We start from the raw sequence: 12,663 nt of genomic DNA, 5'->3' as shown, positions 1-12,663 counted from the left end.
GAAAAGGATACCACATTCCAAAGTCACCAACAAATAAATGTGGACAGCCAAAAGTGTTGGAAGAAGACAATATTGAAACATAAAAGAGACTAATAGATAAACATGATAAAAATATTGTATTTAACTATCTTTAGCAACAACTATCATCAAGGGATTGAGGAGGCAGACACTCATTTGCTTGGGTTGTAGGTAAAATAGCATAATCTCTGTAGAAGATTGCAGGTTAAATAGTGTTCTCAGGAGAGTTCTTGATTTCTATTTAGGGTAAGATGCACATTTAAGTTTAAATTTTATTTTAGGATTCTGAATATGCTTTTCTTACCAGTCAAGTTATAGCTGCAGCTCTATTGAATGTTATTATAGCAAATAATAAACCAATATCTAAACAAAGGTACAGAAAGAGACAGGACATATCCTTGGCTCAGTAGATAATATCCTGTGCCACACTATTATATTCATCCTCCCATCCTCATTTTTCATATATACAATTTCACAAAACAACTCAGACATGTTTTACAAGAGGGAGAAATTATTCCATTCCAAACCCAATTACTAATACAAACATTTGGGCAATATGAACACAAATCAAAGCTTGTATCTCTGATGAAAAAGTTATGCCAGTCACTGCATACACAGAAAAAAAGCAATGAAAGACAGCCAAATCAGGAATCTAAACCCAACTGCTAGATTTGTAAATTTTCATATATGTGTGTTTGTGCATGTGTGTGTTTATTCCATCACTGTCTCATAGGGGATGAATCAAAATGGCAAAATACCAATTCCTGGGACTTCAGAGATATTCTCCTAACATTATCTAAGCTAAAAGATAGCTTTCATTTATGACATCATCCTTTCCTAGTAATTTTACTAGCCTTAAATTGAGAAATACATTGATAAATAAATAAATATAACTGAGAAATATAATAAATATATTGAGAAATATTGCAGGGAAGCCACAAATAAATGCACAGGGAATGCATGACACATCTCTAGAAGTTGACATTCACATAGATTATAATGCAAAAGACCCCAGTCCCAGATTTTGCAGTGCCTAACTTGCACAATTGTTAAGTGGTGACCCAGAGGATTTTATTTGTAGAGAAGTTTATATTTACCACTGTGCTAAGGTTCAAATTAAGGCATGTCAGCTACTTGTGGGAAGGTAGAGAAACACTGTGTCATAAATGTTATCATGATAAAAAAAAATAGCAGAAGTTTACCTTTTAAAATGTGTTACTATATATCTCAATTCCAAAAAAAAAAAAAATCATTTTTAGCCCCATTAATCAGAAAAAGAATAAACATGAGAAAAATACCCCGAATGCCTAACAGGGAGTTAGATTGATTTATTAATAATTTATTAGATGTAAACTGACATGGTACACATTTTAAAAGTCTAGTTAGGACCCTTTTTTGGGTTTCCTTACAAGGAATATTTCTGTTTGCAAACATCTCTGCTGGTTCATAAAATTAAGCCTTGAGGGTAAGAATTCCATGAACCATGGGAAGAGCTGTCTCTTATTGCCCATTCTCTTTCTATAATGGTTTGGTTCTATGCCTTTATCTGTAATCACTCATTATATATTTAAGCCATAGTTTTCAGAAACACACTTCCTCTTAAAGATACTAGATGGTTCTCTTTGGCAGAAGATAGAATGAGTCTAACGTCTCTGACACATCTCTTGACTCTGCCTATTTAGAAGAATAGATGAAATTCCCCCCACCCCATGATCCTGCATGTTTGTAATAAAGAGAATTTTATCACTGTAGGAAATGGAAGAATTTGTCCAAAGTTCAGGTGAAGATGGTATTGTGGTGTTTTCTCTGGGATCAATGGTCAAAAACCTCAAAGATGAAAAAGCCAATCTCATTGCCTCAGCCTTTGCCCAGATTCCACAGAAGGTCAGTACAACATTGGGTCCTGGTGAAGAGTTACTTTGCCAATTGGAGAGAAAGTGTGACTAACAGTACTTTTTCTAGATCAAAGCTGAGACACTGAGCATAACTGGTACCTCCTTCAAGTAAAAATTTCTTAAAACATTAAAATGATGTATTGAGGCACATTTAATCATTTGCTTAGTAAGCCTTTGTATTACTATGGAAATACATCTTTTTATACAATCATTTATTTTCATTGAAGTAGAGATGAAAATGTTAAGATCCTAATAACTTTTTACTATTTGAAATCTTATGACCCGCATTGACTACTCCCCAAATTCTCCAGTGTGTTAGCTCCAAGGTCCAGGAAAAGAGAGATGTTATACATAGAGTAGATAGGAATTATGTTCAAGGATATACTTTATATTTTTAGGTTTAATTGATGCTGTATCAGGATCTAGTTGGTTTAAAAGTAGAAGCCTAATCTTTCTAAACTGAAATTTCTACAGTTAAAAACAGTTAAAAATCCCAATATTATTATCAAACAATTTATATTTTCTGATTTATGATATTCAATTAACTTTAATTTTGTTGTCATTATAGTTCTAGATTTCTACTCTTTATATATTCCTATTTATGAAATACCCTAGAACTCTTCATATTGGTATATTAGTTAAAATATATAAAACTCCATAAAGGTGAGCATACTAATTAGGCTTGTTAAATCTTTGAATTTTTATTTCTTAACTTTTTTGTTAAAAAGTTTGCCACCCATGGATGTGGAGAAAAAGGAACTCTCTTGCACTGTTGAGAATGCAAACTGATGTGCATCCACTGTGGAAAACAGTATAGAGGTTCCTCCAAGAGTTAAAAATAGAACTACCCTCTGATCCGGTAATCGTGTTCCTGGGCATTTACCCAAAGAATACAAAAACACTAGTGCAAAGGGATACATGCACCCCGATGTTCATAGCAGCTTTACAATAGCCAAATTATGAAAGCAGGCCAAGTGTCCATGGACGGATGAATGGATAAAGAAGATATGGTATTATGTAAGTGATGAATCACTAAATTCTACTCCTGAAACCAATATTACACTATATGTTAACTAAAATGTAAATAAAAATTTGGGGAAAAAAAGATGTGGTATACATACACAATAGAATATTTTTTCAGCCATAAAAAATAATGAAATCTTGCCATTTGCAAAGACATGAGTGGAGCTAGAGAGTATAATGCTAAGCAAAATAAATCAAAGAAAGACAAATATTATATGATTTCACTCATATGTGGAATTTAAGAAACAAAACAAATGAGCATGGGGAAAAAGAGAGAGAGAGAAACCAAGAAACAGACTCTTAATTATAGAGAACAAACTGATGGTTATCAGAGGGGAGGTGGGTGGGGGCATGGGTTAAATAGGTGATGGGGATTAAGGAGTGCACTTGTCATGATGATCAGTGGGTGAGGTATGGAATTGTTGAATAAAATAAACACTTTAAAAAATAAGTTTGCCACCTATTAATATTTAATCTGAACTTTGTCTTACAGAGCTCCCCCCACCTGCAAAAAGTATGTAACAAAAGGTTAACATCCTAACAAGATACTTCATTAAAAAATGAAATAAAACAAACCTCCAGCTCTTCCTCCCTCAAAACTATAGAGAGAAAAAGAAAGAGAAAGAAAGAAAGAAAGAAAGAGAGAGAGAGAGAGAGAGAGAGAGAGAGAGAGAGAAAGAAAGAAAGAAAGAAAGAAAGAAAGAAAGAAAGAAAGAAAGAAAGAAAGAAAAAGAAAGAAAGGAAGGAAGGAAGGAAGGAAGGAAGAAAGGAAGAAAGAAAGAAAGAAAGAAAAAGAAAAGAAGAAAGAAGGAGGAAGGAAGGAAGGAAGGAAGGAAGGAAGGAAGGAAGGAAGGAAGGAAGGAAAGAGAGGGGTGGAGGGAAGGAGAGAGGGAAGAAGGAAAGAAGGAAAGACAATCATTCAGCAACTAGACAACAAAAATTTAAAGCTAATTATATTTTTGGAAAACATTACATTTGAAACATGAGAGGATGGCCTTATGACATTAGTAAATTTACACAGTATTCATGTTTATTTTAATGCTTTTTATTTTTATTTTTATTTTTATTTTTTTAAGATTTTATTTATTTGAGAGAGAGAATGAGAGAGAGCACATGAGAGGGGTTAGGGTCAGAGGGAGAAGCAGACTCCCTGCCAGCAGGGAGCCCGATGCGGGACTCGATCCAGGGACTCCAGGATCATGACCTGAGCCAAAGGCAGTCGCCCAACCAACTGAGCCACCCAGGCGCCCATATTTTAATGCTTTTTAAACCCCCATGCTCTGATTGATTAAACTAGTCTTTTCATTTTATATATCTTTACTTATAATCTCATACCTCAAAACTTTTAAGTGATAAATATAAAAATGATAAAACTATACTTAATAGAGTATTAGTTCAAGCCCTTTTTGACAGGGTTGATGTAAACAGTCCTACTATATCACCATGTTTGCAAACTACCCCTTATGTCCACTTCTCTCACTATCACATAAAGTAGTGGTGGGCCACATGATTTATAAATAATTCTACAGCATTAAGATGCCTTCACTGTGTGTTTTTACTTGCAACATTAAAGCACTGTCTTCGACAGGTTTTATGGAAATACAAAGGAAAGAAACCAGACACATTAGGAGCCAATACTCGACTCTATGATTGGATACCCCAGAATGATCTTCTTGGTAAGACTGGGGGAAAGAAAAGCTGTACAGTTGGATAATGGGCAAGTAAAGTAACTGTTTAACAGCAAATAATTCAGTAAGTATTTAATAGCTAAAAATGTCACATTTTAGGCTAAAATCAAAAACCCAAAAAACAACAAATGTTGGAGAGGATGTGGAGAAAAAGGAACTCTCTTACACTGTTGGTAGGAATGAAAACTGGTGCAGCCACTGTGGAAAACAGTATGGAGGTTCCTCAAAAAGCAAAAAATAGAACTACCCCACGATCCAGTAATCACACCACTGGGTATTTACCCAAAGAATACAAAAACACTAATTCAAAGGTATACATGTACCCCTATATTTATAGCAGCATTATTTACAATAGCCAAGATATGGAAGCAGCTCAAATGTCCATCAATTGATGAATGGATGAAGAAGAAGTGGTATATATATATAATGGAATATTATTCAGCCATCAAAAAGAATAAAATTGTGCCATATGCAAGAACATGGATGGACCTAGAGAGGATAATGCTAAGAGAAATAAGTCAGAGAAAGATAAATACCATATGATTTCACTAATATGAGGAATTTAAGGAAAAACAACAACAAAAGAAAAGAGCAAAGGAAAAATAAGAGAGAGAGAGAGACAAATCAAGAAACAGACCCTTAACTATAGAGAACAAACTGATGGTCACCAGAGGGAATGTGCATGGGGGGATGGATAAAATAGGCAATGGAGATTAAGGAGAGCACTTGTGATGAGCACTGGGTGATGTATGGAAGTGTTGAATCACTATAGTGTACACCTGAAACTAATACAACACTGTATGTTAACTATACTGGAATTAAAAATAAAATTTAAAAAATAAATAAATAAAGCTAGAAAAAATAAAATGTCACATTTTACTTGCAGTTTTAAAGCAGAAATAATTCGAGAATTGGCAGTTAATTTTATAGATTCAATGCTTTCTTTGATTCACAAAATAGCATTTCAGTTAAGACTCTATCACTCTTCAAGTTTCAGTCCCAGTTCGGATATTTCCTCCTCAGTAAAGTCCTTCCAGACAATGCAGAGGGAACTAATTCCTCCTTTCCTGGGATCATAGTTTTCTGAAATAGCAATAGCCCATGTGCTCTCAGCTTTTCTAGAAAATGCTTTCTTCATTGAGCCACTCTGTGGGTTTTTCCCCATCTCCCTCTAAAATTCTGTTACCTTATTATAATGAAATCCTCACCCAATTCCCAAACTAGGTCATCCCAAAACAAAAGCTTTTATCACTCATGGTGGAACCAATGGGATCTATGAAGCTATTTATCATGGGGTTCCTATGGTGGGAGTTCCTATGTTTGCTGATCAACCTGATAACATCGCTCACATGAAGGCCAAAGGAGCAGCTGTGGAGGTGAACATAAACACAATGACCAGTGAAGATCTGCTCAATGCCTTGAGAACAGTCATTAATGAACCTTCGTAAGTACTACTGTTTTAAAAGGCTTACCATTGATTATGCTACCCATCATACTTGGAAATGTTCAATGTCTCCTGACTTTGTTAATGAGTTTATTTTCAAATAACAACTATAACATGACCAATATGAAAATGCCTTTATTATTTCATTTCCCTAACATTGAAGTAATTTGCTGAAATTGGGAAAAAATACTATTACTTCAAATATTTTATCAATGCTTTTTTCAAAATCAATCATTTTAATGATCACATAAGTTCTCTGACATTTTTTGAATAATCTGCTTGTTCGTATAGACACACATATATATGCCTATTTAAGTATTATAAGTAAGTACAAAATTGGAAGTGATAATTCACTTTATCATTCAAAAAGAGCCATCATTAACACTGACTATATATATCATTCATCAGTATATGCATATACACAGAGAGGAGAGATACTAAGTAGGTAATAATTTTACAAATACTGGTTATTACTATGTGTGAACAAAATTTTGAATTTTATCTGATTTAGCTAAAGATTAATTGAAATGAATCTATAAGCTATATTTAACTTTAAGTATATATCATTGTATCTTATTTTTTTCTCTGAAAAATCTCATCAAGGTTAAGAATTAATATATGAATACAGTTTTAAGTTTTCATTTTTATGTATTTTTGATTTTGGCAACAGTTGAACTCCTGCTATAGAAATAATCTCATCTAAAAAAATAGAAGTAATCTCATCTCTAATATGTATTACTTAAGATTTTAATTTGTCAATATTTATGCCACTTATTTTCCTCAAATTTAGTCTTTTTGCTGCATCTTAAAGGAATCAATATTTGCCATTAATTCTGAGATTCTTTATTCCAAAATATTTTGGATTCACTCTTAACTGAATATACTATATGAAATTTTACTGAATATACTATATGAAATTTTCTTTCAATAAAGATTCATGGATATTAAATTTCCTGAGATCGTTTAGCAATATTTGCTGATTACCTTGATATAAGAATGATCTCTCACCTCTCTGAATATAAGATATTTAGCTCTCTCTTTTCTTCAGAATTGTGTAAATATGACTCATGGTCTCCTGGCTTTAAATCCTTCTATAGGAATTTGAGGCCTGTCTGATCATTTTTGTTTGTTTCTTTTTCAGTTTGGAAAAAAATCATTTTTTAAAAAAATTCAGAAACCTAATTAACGATGTATCTTGATAAATTATTTTCTACATTTTCCCTGGGTTATAATATGTCCTTTCAATACTGTTAATCTAGATTAAAAATTCTTTTTCTTCTCAGAAATTATCTTTTTGTTATTTATTAGAATGTTAGTTCCACTTTTATCTGTATTTCAGGGACATCAAACTTCAGCATTCTCTATGTTAAAATATTTTGGTTTTCCTTCTCTATCATTTTCTAAGTGCCCTAATCATCTTCTCCTTTTCTTAATTCACTGGGATTCCCTCAATCCATAAATTGGTAAGTTTACTTTTTTGCCATTAGAAAATTACAGTTTCTAGGTTATACCCTCCTTTCTATTTTCACATTTCTGACAGCTGTTACTTTCCTCTCTTTTCTTTTCTTTTTTTTTATTATGATACATTAATCACCACACATTACATCATTAGTTTAAATGGAGGAGAAAAAAAAATAAGGTAAAAATTCTAGTTCTCAGCTGACATATGACACAGATCTGAGTATTTTATAGAGAAGTCATAAAAATGTACAGAATTACTAAGCATGCAACTCTGTGAAATGTAATCTAATAAATGTCTTATCAAAGCACAAAGAAAAAAAGAAAATTACAGTTTCTAATTTCATTATTAATCCTTTAAGAGGTATTTTTGCCAATTTATTTCAACAGCTCACCTATACCCTTTATCACCACTTTTTGTTTTATAACTTAATTTTTTGTCTTTTATTCATAACCCTTGCATTCTTCTTTTACTTCAACTCTCCTCTTTTTTGAACTATGTATTATGCTTACTTACATTCTAAGTCGATCATTTTTATGGCTCCCCCCCATATTGTATAAGTTGTTATCAAGGCATATTTTTCATCTAGCTGTCTCAGTATTTACTCGGAATTTGTATAAGTGCCTTATATTTAAATTTGTTTCCAGGTTATCTCAGACTCAATTATTTTTATTCAGAGGCAAAACTCAAAGGATGGTTAAAACATTCCATTTGTCTTACTGAAACCTGAAATTGAGGAGGTAGATGAGAAGGTCAACTCAAATGCAATTTTGTGCAGCTTTTTTTTGGTGGATCTAGTCTATGTAAAACCATCTATTCTAAGCCCTAGTTGCAGGTTTTTTTACACAAAGGGGTCAATGTATTGCTCCCCAGAAGGGAATGTTTGCCTTGAATCCAACCTAAAAAGCCAGTGCTAGTGGTCCATTTCCCCCTCTCACACACATTCCCATCAAATGACTCTTATTATGATGCATGTTTAAGTCATAATTTTCAAAATATAGATATCATCAATTCAGGAGCTGGAGCTGGTGTTAAGAGCTTCAGGAAGGCTGACTATGATCTTCTGTTTCTCATAAATGATGATCTTGAGGTCTAATGCATTAAACTATTACTGAGTTGTTATTGCTGATAACTTGGTTCATTTTACTAAATAAGAGTAAGTTCTGTAATTTTTTAGAACTCTAGCTTATTTCATGGAATACCATTAAATTTTATTATTGATTTGAAAACTACTGATGCAAAAGACAGAAACATAAGTACTCAGGATTTTCCAATAAAATACCTAAAATGATTTATTTTAAAATATCTTAATATTAACTGTAAACCTAATTCTAACTCAGAAATCATCTGGGAACAATAGAGTTTAGTATAGAGTGCATATATGGATGTATTTGTGTTCCATTTATTACTTCTTAAAGGAATTAAGGAACACAAAATATTACACTTAAATACATAAAGCATAGTAATTTTAATTACTTATAATATTTTAAGATAACAGTCATGTAACATTAGTGTACAATAAGATGTTAAATAATCATTTTAAATATGAGCATAGACCTTTCTTGTCTCATTTATAGGAAAGCGTACTTTATTTTTATTTGGATTCACAAGTACAAGTTTATCTAGTATATATGTATTTAAGATTTTAAATCTCTATCTATAAATGGAGAAAACCTTGGACAAAAAAGCTTATTTGGAAAGATAAGCTTTTATTGTCACTGTAGTTTGCTTGAAATATTTTAGGACAAACCACGTGAAATTACTGCTTTAACCCTACCTATATTTCAATCCAATTGAAAGAGTAGGACTATTCTTTCACATTGCACACAAAAAAGAACACAAGTAAATTATCCCCTCCTACTGGATCTAGCATACCATGTTCACTGGTGAATGATGATCACATTTCTTCTTCTCCAATCCCAGAAATGTCTAACTCACACCAGGGCATCTCTTCACAAATCACTTACCTTCCAATATCTTCATGTTTCTAAGTTGCAACTATTATTTGTAACACAAAACCAAAAGGAAATATACTAATTCTGGCTCATCAACTAAGAAATGTCAAGTGAAGATAAAACCTGCCTTTCAAATACATACCTATACCCATTACTGTTTGAGACATTAGAGTTAACTCCATATAACCATTGCTACTTTGATGCTTATTGATTGGGAGCTCTAGTTCTAGCAAGATATTTCTATTTATCTTAAAAATTCAAAGTCTATATCCTTGCCATTTCCAAAATTACCCTAGTATCTTCACCAATATTGATATTGCCAATATAGACACTGTCCCTTGCATCACAAAGACACAGTGTGTGCAATGGAGAAGTTATCCCAGTGCCAAGATCTTAGACACTGCAGAAATGGTTTAGTAATGTCAATTATCAGCTTCTTGTCTGTAATCATGAAGTAGCCAGAGATTAAAGACCATGCTTGGGTTATTTGCTGTCTTGGTTTTTGAACAATCGTGGAAAATATACACAATATCAAAATTCCTCCTTGGAAAAATTAGGTCATACATCTGCAACAAACGTTCTATTTTTTTTTATGTCTGCATTTCACCACATTCTGTTAAGAATATATTTCTTCTACATCCTCCCTTCACAATTCTTAAGATGCTATGCAACCAACAAAGTTCACATCTCAGCAAGACTCAATGTACCTATGGCCTTTGGCTTACATAACATATAGCATGTATCACATCTTACCAGTAATGAAAACAAAAATTCTCTAATTTCTAAATTTTTCCCTAACAGTTATAAAGAGAATGCTATGAGGTTATCAAAGATTCACCATGATCAACCTGTGAAGCCCCTGGATCGAGCAGTCTTCTGGATCGAGTTTGTCATGCGCCACAAAGGAGCCAAGCACCTGAGGCCAGCTGCCCACAACCTCACCTGGTTCCAGTACCACTCTTTGGATGTGATTGGGTTCCTGCTGGCCTGTGTGGCAACTGCTATATTCTTGGTCACAAAATGTTGTTTGTTCTCTTGTCGAAAATTTGGTAAAACAGGAAAGAAGAAAAAGAGGGAATAGATCTAAGTTTGGCAAAGGCCTATTAATGGGCAATCCTGTTCATTCTAACCACAGTGACCTTAATGAAAACAGATTATCTCCATCCTGTTTTCAAAATTCCCATTCCTCTACCTTAGCCTAGAGATAAAGCCTAGAATTCAACATGATCATTAATTAGTGAACATGTCCCAGTCTTCCTTTGTCTTTTCCCAGGTGCCTTTACCCTCTTCTTCTCATTTTCCTGTGACAGGGACACTAATAATTTTATGTATCTTCTATTCAAAATATCATTATTTTCATTACGCTTAACCTTAAGAATATGCTGACTAACAATATGCTGAATCCTGAGGAGCACACAACATGTGAGTTGAATGTGATGGATGTAGGGAATATAGAAGAATAAAATTCACAAGTTCCCCTAGAATATACAAATCAAGGAATCACCATACATTAGTATGCTATAGGAAGCATAATGATTTCTTTTTTCATGAAAAATAAGCCCTTCTGCTTGTCCAAAGTTATTGGGGTCAGAGCCTAAATTGATAACAATGGTTATAGTGTATCATACTAGGGAAGGTCTACAAATTCCCATTCAATCCATAGGTAATTATGGCCTGTGTTCCTGCCTGCAATCAACTAGCCCTCTTGTGTGCCTTTTAATGCAAGGGTCTGGGGACTGCCCTCAAACAAAAGAGATTAATTGAGTCATTATTTTTTCTCAGGGACAGAGAATGTCAGCAATATGTTAAAGGTGGCCAGATCATTTATAGAGAAAATAATTAATAAATATAGAAAAAATTTTATGAAATTTTTAATTAACAGTATATTGGTAACATTAAAGTTAAATGTCAATTTTTTATATTGAAAAATCAGTAATGCCCATAATCTATAATCATTCTTTATAATCAAAGGTTTAGTTTTCTAGCAAAAACAAATATTTACTTGGAATGTAAGATCATTGTATTATTTTTCGGTCTGTATCTTTTACAAATTTAAATTTATCAATTAAGTATTATGCCAAGGATATAAGCAAGATATTAATAGATCTGCTTGACTAAGGGTATGTTTTAGTAAATATTTATCATGGAAAGCACTAATTAAAATTCATAATGAATTAGCTCTGCATTAATTTAACAAGACTGCACTTTCTTTACCCCTTATAAACTTAATGATATATTCTAATTAAAGTTTTAATTTCAGTATTTCATATATAATTGAGTTGATGAATGACATTCGTTGGCTTACTGAAAATTTTGAAATTCATATTCATTTTAACATGGCATATTGAAAATTACCTCCAATTTAAAAATAACTGCATGATATATAAGAATATGTATTTCTTTTTTAATATGTATATTACCAAAAATGCAAATAAATTCTTAAATTTTTTTGTGAAGGCTAAAAATTTATTTGTTAAATGTTAACATTTTTAAAAGGTGATTCATGTTGATATATTTTGACTTTTACAATTTGGTCATGGCCTGAGAAAAGCTGTTTATGTTTGCTCTGTGCCTACTTTATTTTCTGCTTTTGGAATACAGCAAATGGCTTAAGATCCAATGAGAGGTGGGCTAGCGATTCATGGTGTTGAGCACTACCAAGTTCAGGCACCCATTTGGTTTCTGAGACTGGCTGCCCACAACACAGAGATTTGTTTCTGCACAGAGATAGTCCCTGCTCACCAGTTTTCTCCCCTCCTGCTGATTATCTGCAGGTTTCTTCCTTTGCCTGAATAACACCAGAAGGCAGCTGGCAAAAATTCCTCGGTGATACCAACTGCATTAGTCAGTCTAACTGCAGCATATATTTGGATAATAAACAAACAAATAAACAAATAAAAATAACACACACATACATATATACACGGAGAGAATGGACTTTCCTTAGCTGTCTTTTGCAAAACTGTTCAGATGAAGAAACTCTCATCCTTAGTAAGCAGAAACCAAGTCCCATTAACCAGAGCACTGTTACATAGCTCTTACATTCTCAGACCCTGGAGCTATTCGGGAGGCTGCACTTAATACTTTTATTTATTTTGTTCATAAACATTACATGTTCCCCTCATCTTCTGGCAGCAACTCCCCTGGTTAGGATTCTTTACCTGATAGAATGATCCAAAAC

The 12,663-nt window shown here is 33.0% G+C and overlaps 1 protein-coding gene across 5 annotated transcripts in view; it reads left to right on the top strand.

Annotated features, from left to right (window-relative positions):
* The window catches only part of LOC123847624 (UDP-glucuronosyltransferase 2A1), a 58,025-nt gene extending 46,345 nt beyond the window's left edge, over window positions 1-11,680 (top strand). For 3 of the 5 annotated variants that reach the window (XM_045879446.2, XM_045879442.2, XM_045879445.2), the window contains 4 exons: window positions 1,771-1,902; window positions 4,525-4,612; window positions 5,849-6,068; window positions 10,284-11,680. In XM_045879446.2, the coding sequence (XP_045735402.1) occupies window positions 1,771-1,902; window positions 4,525-4,612; window positions 5,849-6,068; window positions 10,284-10,563 (720 nt within the window). In that variant the 3' untranslated portion in view covers window positions 10,564-11,680. The remainder of the gene's footprint in view (window positions 1-1,770; window positions 1,903-4,524; window positions 4,613-5,848; window positions 6,069-10,283) is intronic. The other 2 variants (XM_045879447.2, XM_045879443.2) reach the window with 1 other exon arrangement.
* The last annotated feature ends 983 nt before the right edge of the window (window positions 11,681-12,663 follow it).

The sequence above is a fragment of the Mirounga angustirostris genome, unplaced genomic scaffold, assembly GCF_029215605.1.
Source record: "Mirounga angustirostris isolate CCGP_5_RB_7025 unplaced genomic scaffold, mMirAng1.0.hap1 SCAF_2, whole genome shotgun sequence".
NCBI classification, from domain to species: Eukaryota; Metazoa; Chordata; class Mammalia; order Carnivora; family Phocidae; genus Mirounga; species Mirounga angustirostris.
This window is presented reverse-complemented; position numbering and strand designations above follow the sequence as displayed.